The 21,560-nt window shown below is 43.5% G+C and overlaps 2 protein-coding genes across 3 annotated transcripts in view; one reads left to right on the top strand and one right to left on the bottom strand.

The window, feature by feature from the left end:
* The window catches only part of LOC138966228 (cilia- and flagella-associated protein 57-like), a 56,486-nt gene extending 54,269 nt beyond the window's left edge, over window positions 1-2,217 (bottom strand). The window contains exons 1-2 of the mRNA XM_070338369.1: window positions 2,109-2,217; window positions 227-534 (exon numbers count right to left, since the gene is read on the bottom strand). Of these exons, the coding sequence (XP_070194470.1) occupies window positions 227-511 (285 nt within the window). The 5' untranslated portion in view covers window positions 512-534; window positions 2,109-2,217. The remainder of the gene's footprint in view (window positions 1-226; window positions 535-2,108) is intronic.
* Window positions 2,218-2,268: 51 nt separating this feature from the next.
* LOC138966230 (alpha-ketoglutarate-dependent dioxygenase alkB homolog 7, mitochondrial-like) lies at window positions 2,269-12,930 on the top strand. Of its 2 annotated transcripts, XM_070338374.1 has the most exons (5): window positions 2,269-2,433; window positions 2,618-2,913; window positions 9,525-9,698; window positions 10,796-10,920; window positions 12,187-12,930. In XM_070338374.1, the coding sequence occupies exons 2-5, from the start codon at window positions 2,806-2,808 to the stop codon at window positions 12,314-12,316; spliced, it is 537 nt and encodes a 178-aa protein (XP_070194475.1). In that variant the 5' UTR covers window positions 2,269-2,433; window positions 2,618-2,805; the 3' UTR covers window positions 12,317-12,930. The 2 variants fall into 2 exon arrangements, with proteins under 2 accessions (XP_070194475.1, XP_070194474.1); XM_070338373.1 differs by having other exon boundaries at window positions 2,271-2,913.
* The last annotated feature ends 8,630 nt before the right edge of the window (window positions 12,931-21,560 follow it).

Raw genomic sequence — 21,560 nt, 5'->3', positions numbered from 1 at the left:
CAGTTTAGATAGCAGCTGTCATACTAAACAACAAAATGAAACTGTTGGAATTTGAAAGTCTGACAAGCAATGCTCAGAAGCCAGAAAATAAAAATGTTCCATAAAAATGTGGTCATACATTACTTGAACAAGAGACAGAGAGAGAGACATGGAGAAATAGATACATACAGACTGAAAAAGAGCTTCAGTTTCAGACAAAAAATCAAAGCTCAAATTTAAAACATACCTTTTTCTTTCTCAGCGAATGAAGATCATAGATGGTGATGGTAGGTTTCTCCCCTTTTTCAGCGATGGCAACATATCGACGATTAGGGCTGACAGCAATTGCTGTCATGCCATCGCTTTTTTCTGATCCAGGAATGAACTTCTGCGCCTTCTGGTCAATGTTGTACAGAATGCAGTTGGCCCCAGCGGGGTACACGATGGTTTGTTCATCATGGTAACATATGTTGCCAGTGATGCCCGGCTTCAGGCCAAAAATGTGCCTGGCCTGGGCGATGGCTATCGACATCTTGGAGGCCTCTGCTCACCTGCCTGTGGAAAGAAGTAAGTGAGGTTTTTAGTATAAATGGGCAAGAGTGTAAGAGAAACAAGAGTTTCTGAACCGGAATGACACGTACCTGTGACAGAAGAGGCTACCTTCAAGTATGATACCTACTAACTAATAGGTTGGCAAGGAGAAACACAGAACCCCCCGCGGGTTAGGGGGAGTCCCATATTGGTTGGGATGAGAAAGAATTTACCCGATGCTAACCAGCATGTCGTAAGAGGCGACTAACAGGTTCTGTTTCTCCTTTTACCCTTGTTAAGTGTTTCTTGTATAGAATATAGTCAATGTTTGTAAAGATTTTAGTCAAGCAGTATGTAAGAAATGTTGGGTCCTTTGTACTGGAAACTTGCATGCTCCCATTAAGGTAATATATTGTACTACGTTGCAAGCCCCTGGAGCAATTTTTTGATTAGTGCTTTTGTGAACAAGAAACAATTAACAAGTGGCTCTATCCCATCTCCCCCCTTTCCCCTATCCCATCTCCCCCCTTCCCCCGTCGCGATATAACCTTGAATGGTTGAAAACGACGTTAAACACCAAATAAAGAAAGAAAGAAAGAAACACAGAGTTTCTGGACTCTTTGGAATGACTGGAACTCTATATTACATCATATGAACTGCTAACAAACACTTCATTCAGAACTCTAAGAGCTACTGGAGTTAACCGTGAAATCAGCTGTTTCCAGACAAAGTCTCAGTTGGATCTGGACTGACAATTTGCATAGATTCAAATGTCATGGATAGGAAAAAATGTGTAAGTCAGAGGAGCTCCTAACTATCAGACAGTTGACCCGCCAGGGTCAGGGATCACAAAAAATATGTGCCGATGACGGAACCCCTGGCCTAAGAACAACATTGTGAAACTATATGTATGCTCCGGTGGTGATCTTCCTCATTGTTTGTTTGTTGTTTTCAAGTTGCTGTTTCAGTGTTTGTATTCTCACTAAAGTGCATGAGCCTTTTTGTGGAGGTGTCTTACATCAATGAATGGTGTTTATTCCACCTTCTCTATGTTGCACTTCTATGAGTTGATGTATTTGCACTATGGTACTGCAGTCATCTGGACCACAAACAATGCATAAAGCAAGTTAATCGGTCGGCAGACGTGCATGTAGCCTACTGAGTCTGATGTAGATACCTGGGAGATTTTAGTCCAGAATGCTTGTTCCTTTCTAATTTGACTTACACCACAGGCGGAAGGTATCGTCCACTGGACGACTACTGTAGTCTTTCTGTGATAGTAGTCGTCCAGTGGACGATACCTTCCGCCTGTGCTTACACCTCATAATTGCTACACAACAAGCAGAATGGACAGACGTCAATATAATACAGAATGAAATATAAATGACTATCGAAACTAAGGCGGGTAAAGTTACCACGGTAGTGTCCCAGTGGTCAGTGCTTGGTGATGGCAAATGTCCGAAAACATGGCATTTTAATTTGGCAAAAGTCAGCAAAGATGCCTTTAGCCTATTCGTATGCTAATGCACACAGAGGATGCAAAAAACATAAAGAATGGATTCTATGATTATTGATAAACAACTCGGTCGGTTACTTACCTCGAGAACACGGCGAAAATGTGTCCAGTGTTACTTGTTCGCTTCTCTCTTCCGCCGTCAACGACAGCGTTGCTACGGACGACTTAACGAAATGTGCTTTCCATTCTGCACTTCCGCTGAAAGGGACGTCACTCCGAACTGCCTTGCAGCAGACAGCACGTTTATGGCGGCACGTTCTCGACCTTGGTTTGTTTTGATCAGATCTAATGTTCCGGCAAGGATAACTTATGCGGATTTGCTTCAAGAAAATCACCGAATATAAATCAGCTTTTCCTAATGTAGGCCTAAGTGCTTACAGGGGCATTAACGGTTTGTGAATCAGCCCGTAAGTCAAGTTTGGAGTAGAAGAACCAATATTTTGGGTGCGCATTTCTGCGAAGGCGTTTATGTGAAAAGAGTTTAATTTCGTGAGTGTATGCTATGATAAACATAGCTTTTTGAAGAAGGCAAGAAATCGACTATGAATGCAGCAAGAAGATGTATGTATGCTGGCAAACTCCTCTCTCCAGAAATATCAAAAGGCTACCTGAAATGCTACGCAAAACTACTGATAAACAAGCAGAACAGAATAGCAGTGCCAGTGAGCAGGCAATACTCAACACAAGACGTATCTGAACACAGTGCAGTCACATCAGAACAATGGAAGAATTACCTCATAGCCTCAGACTCAGAAACAGAGTCCATTCTTGCCAAAGACATGTTGGTCTGCTCCGACTTTTTGAGTGAAACAGAAGAGGAGAGCTTACTTGGGGAGGTGGAACCTTACATGAAGCGACTGAGATACGAGTTTGATCACTGGGACAATGTAAGTGTAACAGTGTGACAGACATAGAATTGGTAATGAGAAGTAGACTTTAATAGAACGAGGAGAACTATATATGGTTTGAGTTTACAAGGACAATTAAATTACATATTACTTCCCCAAATCTCATAAATAGCAATTTACTTCCGTTAAGTGCTTAAACGTTGAACACGCTTCCCTGGTAACACAAGGGAAGCCACTCCCCTAAAGAAAAATCACATAAACAGTCACTAGACCACGTGATACCTCAGGGTAGGCTCCCCTTATCGCCACGTGACACGCGGCCGCCATCTTCAATTCACTTCTCTTCCAACGCCTGAGCTGCTCAGACGTGTTGGTTCACGCTCCGGCCTTTTGTGGCCGTTTCAGCTTTTTTGAAGCTGAGTTGTTCCCTGGTTTTCTCTACGTTCGGGTGAGACCTTTCTATTTCGTATTGTGGCTAGCGTTTTCTGTTGTAGAAATTGTTTGATACAACTTTTTCGGTCAACATGTCTGACAAAGAACATAAGAAACGTGCGTCTGCATCAGCGAGTTCAGATTCTTCTTCTAAGCGGTCAGCTAAGAAAACAAAAGCCAATCCTACTGTTCTTGTTACGGACCCTCTCAATGATACTTCATTTAGTGTTGTTATTGATCCTCCTGCTGAGTCTCTTGTTGATTCTGCCGCTCCTGGACTTAGCGTTAATCCGGCAGACAAAGCTCCGTTAGACAAGGAGCAAATGATGGAGATTTTTCATTCCTTTGCTGGTCAGCTTAAAGACATTTTTGCTGAGGAAAGGAGAGCGGCTAGTCGTGTTACGTCCATTCTTCCTTCTAGGGTTGGTGGTGTGCAATCTTTGGCTAAATTGCGTACACCTTCAGCTACCGTTACGTCGGCCGACGTCTCGGTTGAGTCTCCGTCTTCCGGTCGGTACGAGTGGCCATGCTCGTTTCCGGAACTGGCTTCAGGTGTCCCTCACCTTCAAGGTATGTCTGGTCAGGCACAGGAAGTCAGCTGTCGTTCCGCGACAGTGGGTGACCAGCGTGTCTTACAAGAGCGTCCAATAGCGGGTACACCTTCCTTTCTTGCGGACGTCTCTTGTGCCACCCCTCTGGGGGTGCGTCGCGAGCGTATACTACATAACGCTTCGTCGATAGCACAGGCATCTTCCGGTCCGCTTGAGGAACCGGAAGAGGACATTGGCCAGATGTCTCGAGAGGCGGTCACTTCCGGTGATCGACCTCGCTCGGTTCCGGTTACCGCTGCCAGTAATACTGAGTGTACTGAACGCGGTTTCTTACCGGAAGGAAGCGCTTTTGCGCAGGACTCTTCGTCTGTTTACGGAAGTACTAATTCCGAACAGGATGAGGAAGTTTTCCGTTTACCGGCAAGGTTTATCCAGGCTCTTGCGCTTGCAGCAGAGGTGACCTCACGGTATTTTCCGGAGGGAGTGGTCGCAGGTGTAGACGCTTCTGCTCCTCCTAAATCAGCGGTTGACGATTTTTTACCATCGCAACCTGTCGCCTCGGGGTTTCGTTTCTCAGAATCTCCCTTGGTGGCTTATGAAATGGCGAAAGTTTTGGCTACTCACCCACCTCTGGGTAGTAACATTCCTCTTCGACCAGTGCCACTTCTGGTGGCGCATGGACCGGTTCCCCCTTCAGTGGATTCATGGCTGGCCACAGAGCAGCAGGCTTCTGTGTTTCGTCATGCCACACACAGGAAGTTAGTGTTGAAACATTCCAATCGCGGGTTGATTCAAACTTTTGCCCTACCTCGGGCTCCACTTCCGGTGACTCCAGCTGTTGACTTCCTGCGTTTTGAGCATTTCAAGAAGGATAAAGCATTTCCTTACACTGAATCTTCTCTTCTGGGGTTAGAGGAAACAGGCAGATCTGCACTGGAACTTGCATCCCTCTCGGATACGCTGCTGCGTTCATTGACGCGGGCGCTTACTTCTTCCCTAGAACCATTTGAGTTCAGGCAAGATGCAAGCGAACAGGATGTGGCGGCCCTTTTGTCGGCATTGGCTAAAGTTTCGGCGCAACAAATGGCCTCATCAGCACGGCTCTACGCTCATGCAGTTTTTACTCGAAGGGATAACTTCCTCTCCGAGTCTAGACTGCAGGATCGGCGAACTATTGACTCTTTGCGCACATCTCCCTTCACGGAGGAGGCGCTCTTTGGTCCTTTGGCTCTTGATGCTCTTCACAAAGAGACCCAAGAGGCAAAGGATTTGGAGTTTGCCAGATACAATCAACGCTCCGCTAGTCATACCAAACCATCCAGCTCTGCTACCTACATGGCCCCTGCGGTTAAAGGTAGCTTTAAGCAAAACTCTGGTTCCTCTCGAGGTCGTGGAAGGGGTGCTTCTTCTAGCAACAAGAAGCCTTCCTTTGGCAAGTCTCGGGGGTCTGGGCGAAAGCCCAACCCCCAATGATTCCCCCCCGATCTGATTATCTCTGCAGCCTCCATTCCCGTGATGGTGGGCGGTCCGTCTCGGGCGATCGAATTTTGGATGCAGAACGTATCCAACAATTGGATCGTAGGATAGTCAGATCGGGGTTCCGGCTTCTCTGGAAAGAGGAAAAGGCTCCTCTTACCAGAGTTCTCCCTCACTTTTCTTTTCCGGCCAACAAGGAATCAGTCATGGTCATAGATGCCGAGATTCTGGCCCTTTTACGGAAGCAAGCGGTGGAGGTAGTATTAGATCATTCCTCCCCCGGCTTTTACAACCGGATTTTCGTGGTACCCAAGGCCTCAGGGGGGTGGCGCCCAGTTCTGGACCTTTCCTCCCTGAACGCCTACCTAAGGGACATACGCTTTACCATGGAAACACCAGCTACGGTCAGGGACGCCCTTCGCCCGGGCGATTGGGTCACCTCCATCGACCTCTCAGACGCGTATTTTCATCTTCTCATACATCCTTGCGACAGGAAGTGGTTGAGGTTTCGGTGGAGAAACAAGGCATACCAGTTTCGGGCCCTGCCCTTTGGCCTATCCCTAGCGCCATGGATCTTCACAATGGTTGTCCGACAGATTTGTGCTCTTATCCGGCAGAAGGGGGTACGTCTTCGGGCGTACCTCGACGATTGGCTGATTCTGCATCAGGATCGAGGTCTTTGCCTTTCTCACACTCATGTCGTCCTGCGTCTCGCATTGGATATGGGATTTGCAGTCAATCAGACCAAGTCGGATCTCACTCCCGCTCAGGAGTTTTCTTACCTGGGTATGAGATTCGACACAGTAGCCTGGACCGTTCGGCCCTCTCTCAAGAGAGTGGACAAACTCCAAGACTTAATCAGAAATCTGAACAAGCAGCACAGTGCTCCTATGAGGATTCTGGCGTCCGTGTTAGGACAAATGGAATCAATGTCCAAACTTGTACCGCTGGGACGAGTGTTCAAGCGTCCTTTTCAGTCAGCTCTAGCAGCGGCTTGCGATCCGGCCTCTCAAGGCTGGGAGGTGTCTGTTCCCCTTCGGGACTGGTTTCGTCGCACAACCAATCAATGGTTGCAGACGGAATGGATTTTGCAGGGCGTTCCGATTGTCCTTCCGTCCTACAGTGCAGAGCTTTGCACAGATGCCTCCATGGTGGGATGGGGTGCTCATTTGGAACAGCACACGGCCTCAGGCCTCTGGGATGCTGTCCAAATGAAATCCCACATCAACAGACTCGAACTCGAAGCTGTGGCGCAGGGCCTTCTGGCTTTTCTGTCTCATCTGCAAGACAAACATGTGCGTGTCCTGACGGACAACACCACGGTTGCGGCTTATATCAACAACCAGGGCGGAGTTCGCTCTCCCTCCCTGTCGCTGAGAGCGTGTCAGATTCTGACCTGGTGCCAACAACAGCGGATCGTTCTGTCCGCGAAACATCTTCCGGGACGGTTGAACGTTGTGGCAGACGCTCTCAGCCGGTCTTCCCGTGTGATTCACACGGAGTGGACTATCACGCATCACGCACTCCAGCGGCTTTGGGTCCATTTCGACAAGCCACAGATCGATCTGTTCGCGACACGGTTTTCAAAGAGACTTCCTCTCTTCGTTTCCCCGTGTCCGGATCCAGAGGCAATGGCAGTGAACGCCATGGAACTGGATTGGTCGGGCCTGGTTGCGTACGCGTTTCCTCCACCATCCCTGCTCGGGAAAGTGTTACGAAAAGTGGAGATGGAGCGGCCCTCTCTGGTGTTAGTAGCTCCTTTGTGGACAAGCCAACACTGGTATCCGGACCTACTGCGCCTGTCTCGAGGCTCTCCCGTCCCTCTCAATCTAGTAAAGGGAGAGCTTCTACAACCAAGAACAGGCATTCCTCACGGAAATCCGCAGTCTCTGCGTCTTCACGGGTGGATGTTGTGAGAAATTCTCTTCTGCACGCAGGTGCTTCGGACATCACTGTTTCGTTGATTCAAAAAGCTCACAGAGCTTCCACAAGTTCGGTTTATACCTCACACTGGAAAGCTTGGAATACTTGGTGTCAGTTAAACAACGTCAACCCAGTAGCGCCTAGGTCCATGCAAGTCGCTAATCATTTGGCTTGGTTGTCTTCACAAGGTTGTTCTGCCTCCTCCCTTAAGGTTAGAAGATCAGCTATATCTTCAACATTACGACAATTAGGGCATGTTATCAATCTTGGCGGTCCAATAGCTTCAGTGCTGAAAGGCGCCTCGATTGCAGATATTAAAACCAAACAACCAGTACCGGCTTGGGATCTCTTTCTTGTCCTTGAATTTTTGAGATCGTCAGACTTTGAGCCTTTGCATGCGGCAAGCTTACAAAATCTAACCCGCAAGACATTAATGTTACTGCTGTTAGCTACGGCCAGACGCGGTAGCGAGGTACATTCTTTATCTGGCCTGCAGAAAGACATTTCGTTTCAAGCAGACGGTTCCGTCTCACTTAATTTTCGACCAGATTTTCTGGCAAAAAATCAGAGGCCAGATCAGCAATCACCAGTGATCACAGTTATGCCACTGTCTAATATCTTAGCTCCAAACGATCCAGATCTTATGAACTGTCCGGTTCGTGCGCTAACGACTTACTTATCTCGTACAAGCCCCATTCGGGCTAGTAGTCAGAAGCTGTTATTCATCTCCACGAACACAGCTAGACACAAAGACATTGCCAAAGTCACTTTAGCAAAATGGGCTTCCACTCTCATTAGACAAGCCTATGTGTGGTGGCAGCAGAATGATGGTGGGCGGTCTTCTCAGTTCATCCTTCCTCTCTCCTCGGCGAGGACTCATGAGACCCGTGCTTGGGCCTCATCTCTCGCTGTCCTCATATCCAGGCGTCTATCTGAGGTCTTGGGCGCCGCTTACTGGAGATCAGAAGACGTCTTCCTGAATTACTATTTGAGGGACGTCGCTGCCACTCGTCCTGATGGATGCAACGTCCTACCTGCGGTCGTGGTTGCCGGGCAGGCTCTACCCAGAAATTAGGGTGAGTTATCTGTCTGCTTATATTCATGTTTTATGATCCCACCTCCTTAAGTAGCAATCTGCTATTTATGAGATTTGGGGAAGTAATATGTAATTTAATCAAAAATTTTAGTGTAAATTTTCATTTGATTAATATACTTACCCAAATCTCATATCAAATGCCCTCCCACCTACCCCGCTTTCAGACTTGCTCAGGCTTGTCAAGAAGTGAATTGAAGATGGCGGCCGCGTGTCACGTGGCGATAAGGGGAGCCTACCCTGAGGTATCACGTGGTCTAGTGACTGTTTATGTGATTTTTCTTTAGGGGAGTGGCTTCCCTTGTGTTACCAGGGAAGCGTGTTCAACGTTTAAGCACTTAACGGAAGTAAATTGCTATTTATGAGATTTGGGTAAGTATATTAATCAAATGAAAATTTACACTAAAATTTTTGATTATATAGGCTAGAGGGAGTTGGGGGGAGGGAATGCCGTTTTCATTTTTATTTTCATTATTTGGTTGTCCAAATGATGGAACATTTGGGTCACTTCCTCGCAGTGGAAAGCTAGAGGCAACAGAGTTGAGCTACCCAGGTGTATGTGTGTTTAGGTGTAATAATCCACCTGTAGTTGTGGCAGAATGACCAAGATTTTTCACATGCCACAGTTGTAAAACAGGGGTGGGACATGAATACCGTCTCTGAGTCTGCACATAAAAAGTTGACCCATGCCATTCTCTGCCTGAATTTGAACCAGTGACTTGCGGATCACAAGTCAAGTGCTCATACCAATTGAGCTACGCCCCGCCTCTCCCCTCCCCCTTGGCTTGAACAGTAATAACTAATATACATGTAGATGAATTTGTGTAAGCATAGCATAGCAGGTGAGGAAGAAGGAGATTAAAACCATGCAGTGTTGATGGGACAGGCTATCACTGGATTTCTTTTATACAGAATCAACAAAGGCTATCACTGGATTTGTTTTATACAGAACAATATTTTAGACTGATATAAATTATAATGTTGATTGATTAATCCACTGGTTGGAATATATATATGGGGTCTGTGTGCCTGTGTCTGTGTGTCGGTGACACTCTGTGTGTGTCTATGTTTGTGCATGAGAACATAAGCACTTCTCATCTTTTAATGCTGAAGGTACATTATCATAAATGTACAATGCAACAGACACTGTCTTGTAAACTGTAGTTTTATTTCAGGCTATCCATGGCTACAGGGAGACAGAGAAACTCAAGTGGAACAAAGAGAACCAGAAGATTCTGCAGAGAGTCAGAGAGTTGGCCTTCCCTCCCGGAGTTCCTCAGATATCCTATGTCCATGTTCTTGACATCTCCAAAGAAGGCTACATCAAACCTCATGTTGATGCAGTCAGGGTAAGTGCATATATTTGTTCACATTTTGCTTTTATTTTGGCCCACATTCATCATGCATGAAACTGGGTCACTTTGTGAACTGTTCAGTGCATAATTATTCTGGTGAGACTTTGAAGCTGCTCACTTGATTTGTAAGCTAGCTCAGTAGCTGATCTATAAATACCCTCCGCGGGTTAGGGGGAAGAATTTACCCGATGCTCCCCAGCATAAGCGGCGACTAACGGATTCTGTTTCTCCTTTTACCCTTGTTAAGTGTTTCTTGTATAGAATATAGTCAATGTTTGTAAAGATTTTAGTCAAGCAGTATGTAAGAAATGTTAAGTCCTTTGTACTGGAAACTTGCATTCTCCCAGTGAGGTAATATATTGTACTACGTTGCAAGCCCCTGGAGCAAATTTTTGATTAGTGCTTTTGTGAACAAGAAACAATTGACAAGTGGCTCTATCCCATCTCCCCCCTTCCCCCGTCGCGATATAACCTTCGTGGTTGAAAACGACGTTAAACACCAAATAAAGAAAGATGATCTATAATTGTCTGATCTTTCAGCTGAAATTTACTAAAAGGTGGACATTGCAAGGCAAAAACTTTGGTCAAATGCTTTGCAATTGATAAAACTGAATGGGGATCATGGTATTTTTCATCTCCATACTATGCGTGTCAAATTGAACAAGTTAAGATATGTGCCTCGTTATGCCTTAAATTGATGCTGGTCTGTGTAGTGAGCATGTATTCTTCAATGGTTATTAATATAGGGATCCATTTGCATGAAAGTTACCAGCTGTTGTCTTGTGTTTGACTGTCTAATTGTTAGCTGGTACATTTTTGTCTTAGAACTCTGATACCATGTCTACGAGGATTTGATACAAGATACAAGATACAAGATACAAGAAATTTTATTGTCCTCTTCAATACAAGGAAATTTGGCATGTGTGTGGCAAGACATAATACACTGATACATAGACATTTACAAAGCAACAGTGAACAACTGAAGTTCAATATCAGCACACCCTTACACACACATACCCACTACTTCAGACACACAGGCTTAGGTATTAGTGCTTGGATTTTTTTAGACAACTCTTTGGTCTTTGTTTCAGTTTTGTGGCAACACCATTGCTGGTCTTAGCCTGCTGTCATCCTGTGTCATGAGACTGGCTCTTGAAAAAGATAGCAGTTGCTATGGCGATGTTTTGCTCAACAGAAGGTCACTTTATATCATGAGGTAAGCTAAAACTGTGTGTGCTTGGATGTGACTGTGGCTGTACATTTGTCTGTGTTCATGATACATGTACAATCAGCAAGGGCACTGACAGTGTTCATAGATTATGCTCTCTGTTTGAGATAGTCTAATTGAATTCCATCTTGTTCAATAAAACCCTTTCGAATTGAGGAACATTATAGACTCTCAGTCTCATCCAAAGGTCCTAAAGAAATTCTAAAAAACTAAATGTTTATTTATTTAGACAAGCTTTGAAAAACCAACTGCAGCTTTGTTCTTGCTGATTGTGATGATTGTCCATTAGTTATTTCCCTTTACACATCAACTCACTTTCCCCACATTACTGACCATTTTGGCTTACGTACCGTATTTGACGGATTACAAGACGCACCATTTTATAAGCCGCACCCCCTACTTTGAACAAAAAAATTGGGACGAGCCACGTATAGGCCGCGTCACTATATTAGCCGCCGTCGAAAAAAATATAATCAGATCGTGTCAATCAATCAAAACAACCAGGCAAACGAAAGTACGGTATTTGGCGAAATCAGCTCCGAGAATAAACAAGTGAAACAAAGAAGAAAAGTGAAAAAGTTTGAAGAAAAATATCACACACACACAATTTGTAACCAACACACACAATTTGTAACCAACACACACATGTAGTCCTGCCCGGAATAAGCTTTTTTGGGATGATTTACGACTTTTGCGCACATTTCGAGCAGACGAAAACACAGCATGGCGGCTCTCGCTCCTCCAACTATAGCGAGACACAAAAAAAACGAAATCTTGCACGCGCGAGATCCTGATACATCCGGTGTTTCTCTGTACGCTATCTTGTCACGACGACTTGTTGACAAACGAAGATTCGCGAAAGAAAGAGAAAAGCGCCGAGTCTTGAGTAAGAGAGCTAATAAAGTACCGGTAATCGCTAATCGAGCGAAATGAAAATCCGCGGCGACTTCCATCAGGTGAATGCTATTCAAGTTTAGGTAACGTTTTAGCCGCATCTTTTCATAAGCCGCAATGCGATTTTTTTTGAAAAAAAGTCGCGGCTTGTAGTCCGTCAAATACGGTACATACTGCTCACTCTCTCTTCCTTGTTTGATAGTCGCTATCTGGCTGGTTTAAAAAAGCTTGCTTTAATCTTATCTTATTTTATCTAGTCTTGTCTTATGGCATCTTCTTTAAATGGACAGCCTTGGAAAAACAAACTGCAGCTTTATTCTTACCAATCCCCCCCCCCCCCACATTTTTTCTGTGTTGCAGGCACAAAGCACGGTATGATTATACCCATGAAGTTCTGCCAGGAGAGAAGTCTATGTTCAAAGGCCAGGCCATTCCAAGGAACAGGAGGATGTCTATTATCTGCAGAAATGAACCTGAAAAGGAACATTGACATTCTTCTTCTTCTTGTCGTTCGCTGTTAGATCGTCAGTCCGGACTGCAGGGCGAAACGTGCTGTCCTCGCCAAATCCTCTCACAGTGACATTCAGACCTCCACACTTTCAAACATTTTCTTCCATTTTTTATGAACATAAGAAGCTAATGGCATGTGTAATCAGTGTGATATGTTATGCAGAAAGAACTTGACTTGATAATTTACCTCTCAAGAAACTGACTTAATGTCATTTGTTAAGGTGCAAAAACTGGACACAATTGTAGATAAAGTCTACCAGTTGTGCTGAAATAATAAGAATCAGAGCAAAGGGTAACACTAACAGTTGATTATATATTAGGGAAAACCTACATAATGCAATACAATATCTTTGATTTCCTGCTTTTTTTGTGATCTGAAAAAGGGGGAAAAACATGACTGCTGAGTGTGATGATTGTCCATAAGTTATTTCCCTTTGCACATCAACTCACTTTCCCCACATTACTGACCATTCTGGCGTACATACTGCTCACTCTCTCTTCCTTGTATGATAGTCGCTATCTGGCTGGTTGAAAAAAGAGCTTGCTTATATGCTTGTGCCACAACCCTCATAAATAAAGATTAATCTGATATTGTCTGGTCTTGTCTTGCCTTGTCCATCAAGTCCTCTGTGTGTGTATCCAACTACAATGATGATAATTGCCTGCTTAGCTATACAGTTAATTCAAGAGCTTTGATTTTACAGGTGGAAATGACAAGCTACTCATTCCAAAAACAAACTAGCAGGCCAATGTATTTCTCTGTAGGTCAGCAGGACACTGTCAGCCAAGCCTTGAAGACACGATCCATCCTCCCACCTACTCATTCCAAAAACAAACACGCCGTATCCAGTATTTCTCTCCATGTCGACATGACACAATCTGCCAATCCTTCAAGACACAACTCCCCCCTCCCCCTTCCCTTTAAGAGGTATTCTGCATTTAGTCAGTTCAAGGACACACCATTGGTATTTCAAGAGTAGCTGTAGGCGGTCTGGTCTGAGGTGCAAGAAGCGAAACTGGGTTCCACCCAACTGGGTAGGAACCAGCCGCGGGTTTTGATTGGTTAAAATCACACAAAAATCTCAATTTTGATCCGTCTGATACCGCAGTTGTGTACGACCAACTTGGGTGGGACCCAGTTTGGCTTCGTCCACCTTTGCCCTGATTGCTTGAGCTATGTGCACCACAGTGGGTACAGAACGCTGGTCACAAATAGTGTTTTCAAACCTTGACCAAAGAGCACGCAGTTAGTGAAGGACCATTACATGCTATTGTCACGTCTGGTTTGGGGTCTGCCTGAGGACCCATATGGTCTGTTATAAAGGCACAGTCCTTCGCATGTACACGGTTTGGCTCACCATATCTAATATGAAGAAGCATACATAAGAACAACAATCCCTCCACTTGGACACATACCAACAATCAACAGCCTTGGTGCTTTGTGTGCAGAGTTAGACACAATTCCCACTCTGCACAACAATCAACAGCCTTGGTGCTTTGTGTGCAGAGTTAGACACAATTCTCACTCTGCACAACAATCAACAGCCTTGGTGCTTTGTGTGCAGAGTTAGACACAATTCCCACTCTGCACAACAATCAACAGCCTTGGTGCTTTGTGTGCAGAGTTAGACACAATTCCCACTCTGCACAACAATCAACAGCCTTGGTGCTTTGTGTGCAGAGTTAGACACAATTCCCACTCTGCACAACAATCAACAGCCTTAATTGGTGCTTTGTGTGCAGAGTTGGACACAATTCTCACTCTGCACAACAATCAACAGCCTTAATTGGTGCTTTGTGTGCAGAGTTAGACACAATTCTCACTCTGCACAACAATCAACAGGCTTGGTGCTTTGTGTGCAGAGTTAGACACAATTCTCACTCTGCACAACAATCAACAGCCTTGGTGCTTTGTGTGCAGAGTTAGACACAATTCTCACTCTGCACAACAATCAACAGCCTTAATTGGTGCTTTGTGTGCAGAGTTGGACACAATTCTCACTCTGCACAACAATCAACAGCCTTGGTGCTTTGTGTGCAGAGTTAGACACAATTCTCACTCTGCACAACAATCAACAGCCTTGGTGCTTTGTGTGCAGAGTTAGACACAATTCTCACTCTGCACAACAATCAACAGCCTTGGTGCTTTGTGTGCAGAGTTAGACACAATTCCCACTCTGCACAACAATCAACAGCCTTAATTGGTGCTTTGTGTGCAGAGTTGGACACAATTCTCACTCTGCACAACAATCAACAGCCTTGGTGCTTTGTGTGCAGAGTTAGACACAATTCCCACTCTGCACAACAATCAACAGCCTTAATTGGTGCTTTGTGTGCAGAGTTAGACACAATTCTCACTCTGCACAACAATCAACAGCCTTAATTGGTGCTTTGTGTGCAGAGTTGGACACAATTCTCACTCTGCACAACAATCAACAGCCTTGGTGCTTTGTGTGCAGAGTTAGACACAATTCTCACTCTGCACAACAATCAACAGCCTTAATTGGTGCTTTGTGTGCAGAGTTGGACACAATTCTCACTCTGCACAACAATCAACAGCCTTGGTGCTTTGTGTGCAGAGTTAGACACAATTCCCACTCTGCACAGACAACAGTCAGGATGTGGACCAATCCGAGTGGAAGGATGGTACGTCATGATGAATTTTAAAGCCTACGCAGATTTGAAATAGTGACTAGAACTGTTTTCCGAGATAGATATCAGAATTGTTTCCTCAGGAAGGACTGTGCCGTTATTGAAGATGACTTTAAGGAGAGATAACCTTGGGGTCAATATTCGTTGAGGCTATAAATCTGAGAGCAAAGGTCTGAAAGAAGACCAAGACACCGTTGGCGATGACACTTTCTGGCAGTATGGGAGGACCTGCAGCGAACAGTAACCTTTGTGGGAGAGACAAGTGTGTCCATCTGAATGTTTGCCAAGAAGAAACAAGTGGCATAAAGTCAAAATCAATACATTTAGTCAATTTACGCTGACACATTGTCTTGGTAACACAAGCCAAATGAACCCAATAATCTGTCTCGATTCCCAGTCTATGTCAAAATATTTAGTCAAAACTTGACTAAATGTAAAACGAACTTATCGGTTTGTGTTTTCTTGTTACGACTGTTTCAAAGTGCGGCGGTATGAGGCGGGGGAGGAGTGCAATGAGTGGCAACATGCTCGGGGCAACAGGCCAACCGTCTGTGTCCAACTCAAACTTGTCACATTTCCCAAAGAATTCAATTTGAGATGAGGAGGGACAAAGGGTGGTATAACTAGGGCGGGATAAAGCTTAATGGTGGAGGGTGTTAAAAAAATGGATCGGATTTACTGCATAATGGTGTACTTGCTCATGCACCCGCTCCGAATTTTTGACTTGGGGATTGATTGAGACAGATTTATTTCTGTGTGTGCTTTTTATATTTAGTCAAGTTTTGACTAAATATTTTAACATCGAGGGGGAATCGAAACGAGGGTCGTGGTGTATGTGCGTGTGCGTGTGTGTGTGTGTGTGTGTGTGTGTAGAGCGATTCAGACTAAACTACTGGACCGATCTTTATGAAATTTGACATGAGAGTTCCTGGGTATGAAATCCCCGAACGTTTTTTTCATTTTTTTGATAAATGTCTTTGATGACGTCATATACGGCTTTTCGTGAAAGTTGAGGCGGCACTGTCACGCCCTCATTTTTCAACCAAATTGGTTGAAATTTTGGTCAAGTAATCTTCGACGAAGCCCGGACTTCGGTATTGCATTTCAGCTTGGTGGCTTAAAAATTAATTAATGACTTTGGTCATTAAAAATCGGAAAATTGTAAAAAAAAATAAAAATTTATAAAACGATCTAAATTTACGTTTATCTTATTCTCCATCATTTGCTGATTCCAAAAACATATAAATATGTTATATTCGGATTAAAAACAAGCTCTGAAAATTAAATATATAAAAATTATTATCAAAATTAAATTGTCCAAATCAATTTAAAAACACTTTCATCTTATTCCTTGTCGGTTCCCGATTCCAAAAACATATAGATATGATATGTTTGGATTAAAAACACGCTCAGAAAGTTAAAACAAAGAGAGGTACAGAAAAGCGTGCTATCCTTCTTAGCGCAACTACTACCCCGCTCTTCTTGTCAATTTCACTGCCTTTGCCATGAGCGGTGGACTGACGATGCTACGAGTATACGGTCTTGCTGAAAAATGGCATTGCGTTCAGTTTCATTCTGTGAGTTCGACAGCTACTTGACTAAATATTGTATTTTCGCCTTACGCGACTTGTTAATCTTGGGGTCCTTTCTGTCTTTGTCTGTCTGTGTGTGTATGTCTGTCTCTGTCTGTCTGTCTCGCTCTCTTAAGTTAAAGCTTTCTCTGGATTCACAACTTTTTCAGCAGGTAACAGAGCATCGTGTATTGGGCGTAATAGTTGGTCAAGAATTAAAATGGCGATCTCATATACATTATATATGTAAAACAAATATCAACAAATCTGTTTCTGTTATCAAAGTTAAAGCAATATGTAAATATCGCGACACTTATGCCCACATCTTATTCCACGTTAATTATGCATCCTTTCTTTGGGATGGTGTCTCTGATGTTCACATGAAAAAGTTAAATTCTTTACATTGTCGGGCAGCTAAACTCATGTTAATGGTCCACAAATGTCAGGGGATTCGAAATTAAAGATTCTGAATCATCTTCCTCTTGTTAAGCAGTTACAGTGACAAGGCTGTTATGATGGTGAAAAGCCAAACTGCATTCAGGACCGGTTTCACAAAGTCACTGAAAGATACGGGTCTATACATTTTCTACCACCAATACCCTGGATTGATTTGTTCAAAACTAGTCAGGCCTTCTTTGGCTCTATGGTGTGTACCTCGCTTTCATCTCCAATACAATCATTCATCTCGCTGAAGAGTTTTAAACGAGCACTGCATGATTATTACATGTCTATTTGGATGGTAATGTTGTCTTTAACATATCCGTATATAGGAGTTGTCAACTCTGGGACAAGCTTCATGAATTCGAAACTTTTATTTTGTACATCACATGTAATATGTGTAAAATGAAATGTTACGGTATTTCTATCATCATCATCATCATCATCATCATCATCATCATCATCATCATCATCATCATCATCATCATCATCAAAATCATCATCATCATCAAAATCATCATCATCATCATCAACATTACTGCAGGCATTCATGGCAACGTTGGCATTATGTGAGTTTTATCATCGGTTACTTTGCTTGCTGATTGCTTTTTCGTTTTCGATTACTTTTTTCGTTGTATTACATTGTATTTATTTGGTTGTTTTTTCGATTGTTTTGCTTATTTTTCTGTTACTTCTACATGTCTATAATGTATGTATTAGAATGTTATATTAGACAGGGCCGGACTACCGGGGGGGTTATGGGGGTTGCGCAACCCCCCCCCCCCCCCCCTGGCCTAAACATGTACCTCACTTATTTAAAACATTTTTTATTATTGTTTATTTTATGCCGTTTCATGCAAGGAGCGACCATTTTCCTATCTCAGAATATGACCTACCCATCAGCTCTGCCCCTTGACCCCGCCAGGGGGAACATCCCCCTGGACCACCGCTGGCAACCCCCCCCCCCCCCCCCCTCCTCTTAGCCTAGTCCGGCCCTGTTAGATGTAAGGACAGGTTGTAAGAAAAGACCTCTATTAAACCTCTATCCTTATAAGATAAAGTTCCATCATCATCATCATCATCATCATCTCTCTCTCTCTCTCTCTCTCTCTCTCTCTCTCTCTCTCTCTCTCTCTCTCTCTCTCTCTCTCTCTCTCTCTCTCTCTCTCTCTCTCTCTCTCTCTCTCTCTCTCTCTCTCTCTCTCTCTCTCTCTCTCTCTCTCTCTCTCTCTCTCTCTCTCTCTCTCTCTCGCTCTCTCTCTGGGCTATGCAACTCGAGCGTCTTAGGTGTTTAATAAGGGTATTTATAGGGCGCAAATCCTGTGTGTACAAAACGCGGTCAGTACACACAAACGTAGATAGATACAGAATTTTTTTATCGCTAAATGAGGAATTCACGTGTCCATCATGTCAGTAGGCTATGTATTTGTACACCGGCCCCTGTACCCATAGCTTCACAACGATTGTATTTGTACACATCCCCCCCCCTTCACCCATAGCTTAAATAGGCATGTATCTGTACACATACGCCCCTATACCCATAGCTACAATAAGCATGTACTTTTACACATACGCCCCTTCACCCATATAGCTACAATACGCATGCATTTGTGGACATACAATATAGGCTCAAATGTTTTTAACACTGGCTCCAAACCGGAGTACACAATGCAAAGACATAGACAACTTTTCAGAGAGAGAGAGAGAGAGAGAGAGAGAGAGAGAGAGAGAGAGAGAGAGCTAGAGGGAGAGAGAGAGAGAGAGAGAGAGAGAGAGAGAGAGAGAGAGAGAGAGAGAGAGAGAGAGAGAGCAATACACTATCGCCCCTCGCAAATCACCACCATTATATTGCTACCCAAACATGCTGCACTGCATGCAGCGGGTGATTCAGGCAGAAAATAACACTGTCAGATCCCTTTTTCCAACCGATTCTTCACTGACTAGCTACGAGTCGTTAAGTTTGATGGGTTCAAGTCAATACACACTGCATTTTATTTTGCCGCCCTCGGAGTCGCCCCCTACTCCTATTCTCTGTGCATGTGTGTGTGTAAGAGTGCGCGTGCGTGCGTGCGAGAGTGTGTGTGTGTGTGTGTGTGTCTCTCTCTCTCTCTCTCTGTCTCTCTCTCTCTCTCTGTCTGTCTGTCTCTCTCTCTCTCTCTCTCTCTCTCTCTCTCTCTCTCTCTCTCTTGTGGAGTATAGCCACATGAGTCTTCACCCTAAAAAGACCAAATACATGTTAATTACAACAAGACAAAAGAGACAAAACATACGAAACAATCCTCATTCCATATTAATTGGTAACGACGCAATAGAGGAGGTAGGAGATCATAAAGTGTTGGGAGTAAATATCGATAATAGTTTGTCTTGGGCCCATCATGTTCGGTCGTTGTGTAAAACAACGTCGAGAAAAATATATCAGTTAAACAGAATTAAAGACTTTCTCGATCAGCACTCAAGGTTATTATACTGTAACGCCTATATATACAAACCATCACGGATTATTGTTCGACCATCTGGGACTCTGCCAGTGCTAATATTTTAAAACCATTGTATAGTTTACATAGACGAGCGCTGAAACTAATTTTACTGAAACAATCCAGCCTTGTATTTGATGATTATAACAAACTTAAGATTCTTCCATTTAGAGAAAGATTTAAATTAAATGAAGGCGTGCTCCTTCACAAAATACTTTCCGGCCGTGCACCACGTACTTTCTTTGCAAACTTTAAAGTCAAACCAAACCGAAAGTTTAACGTCCCAATTCCAAGGATAGATCTCTTCTAGTCAAGTTTAACCTATTCTGGTAGCGTCCTGTGGAATTCTCTCCCGGAATTTGTGAGAGTCCCAATGAGTCTCAATACTTTCAAAAAACACCTTTCACTGTATTTAATGTTAAATTACGAAAAATCAGTGATGGAAGACTTCGTTTAGTTTTATATTCATTTGTCCAAAGCATCAGTGTTCATTATATCCACACAAAAACACTCAAAGTTTTAATAACACATTTACTCATGCATGTGTATCGTTCAGCATTGTTTTCACAACGTTACATATACGACGCTTAAAGGCACAGTCAGCCTCCCGTAAACCATCACAGACAATGTCAGGCTTTTACACACAGTACAAATACCCTTTCATTTAAACACTCACCGCTTGAGAACATCCTAGGTGCCCTCCGTAAAGAACGAGCAATTTTCAAAGAATTTATCAGTTTTTGCGTGGTTTATCTTACCCCTGGGCCATCGTAAACCCGTGTGATCCAGTTTCCTTTTTTCACAATTTAGTCGTCAGTTTGTGATTTTAATGCGACTCGTAAGCTTATCTGCAATAGCACGTTAATGTGTACATCTGAATCTAAAACGCAACAAACGGCTGCAAGTCACACGAACTAGAGCGGTGGCGGTTGATCGTTCAGAGGAACTGGCGCTATGCAGAACCGTCGTCTGCTACGAGAAAGACGTTTTGCGTGACACGTTTCCGGGCTTTTCTTTTTTCAAACTTTTAAAACTTCGAATTGTACTGATCTTGACGTCTTGATGAAAAATGATTTCTTTTATGATTTAAGAATGTTTGTGTAACAAGCTGTCAATTTATTATTATTTAGATTTTAAAAGTTAGGTCTAGCGTCAAAACGAGGCGCCTGATAGTCCGTTCGGATAGTCCACGAAAACAAATTCTTTGAAAATGTCTCACTCTCGACAGAAAGCAGCCAGGATGTTCCCCTTCGGTGAGCGTTAAAATGGAAGTATGCTTGCACTGTATGTAGAGGCTCGGGGAGCCCAGTGATGGTTTACGGGAGGCTTACTGTGCTTTTAATATTTGTGTATGATATGTAATGTGTAAATATTCATATGTTGTTGTTTTTCTCTACCTTTTTTTCTACGTGTATGTCCGTGTAAATACTGGGCGAGGGCTGGTTAAAAAAAAGCTCGTTGTATTGCTTATGCCACAACCCTCGAAAAATAAAATTTGATTTGATTTGATTTGATCTCTCTCTCTCTCTCTCTCTCTCTCTCTCTCTCTCTCTCTCTCTCTCTCTCTCTCTCTCTCTCTCTCTCTCTCTCTCTCTCTCTCTCTCTCTCTCTTCTCGTCAGAAAGACTGGTTGACAATTTCCATTTGTTTGTTACTATTGTAGTACAAGCTAAACACATCGAGACCACAACAAAACATCTGTCTTCAACTTTTTATCGAAGATACATTCTTACGCCCACTCATTGATCGATGCTTTAATATAGTGAAACTGTCACGGTTCGATCTTGAGAAAGATGCACATCGTTTTCCAGCCCAGTGATTACTTCTTGTTTTTTCAGGGGTGACGATCTCACAACTATGACACTTTATGAAAGATCTTCAGCTGTAGAGATGTTATTACATGTAGAGAAGATTACTCTAATTTACACATACAGACACAGTTTTAATTTCTAAAGGATATTAAGGATAATAAATCCTAAGAGAAAACCGAAGCCAAATCTCTTCCTTTTATTCTCCAATAGTTAGTTGCCGAAGAAGATCTTTAGTTAGAAACATGCAGTGTGTGTATGTGTATGTCAAGCCAGCTGTTA

The sequence above is a fragment of the Littorina saxatilis genome, linkage group LG5 (assembly GCF_037325665.1).
Source record: "Littorina saxatilis isolate snail1 linkage group LG5, US_GU_Lsax_2.0, whole genome shotgun sequence".
Lineage (NCBI taxonomy): Eukaryota > Metazoa > Mollusca > Gastropoda > Littorinimorpha > Littorinidae > Littorina > Littorina saxatilis.
This window is presented reverse-complemented; position numbering and strand designations above follow the sequence as displayed.

Bases quoted from the DNA above. Each gene is read 5' to 3' on its own strand.
- LOC138966230 (XM_070338373.1), top strand. From the start codon at position 2,569: ATGAATGCAGCAAGAAGATGTATGTATGCTGGCAAACTCCTCTCTCCA. The intron at 2,914-9,524 runs GTAAGTGTAACA...GTTTTATTTCAG, and splicing joins AGTTTGATCACTGGGACAAT to GCTATCCATGGCTACAGGGA. The intron at 9,699-10,795 runs GTAAGTGCATAT...TCTTTGTTTCAG, and splicing joins CTCATGTTGATGCAGTCAGG to TTTTGTGGCAACACCATTGC.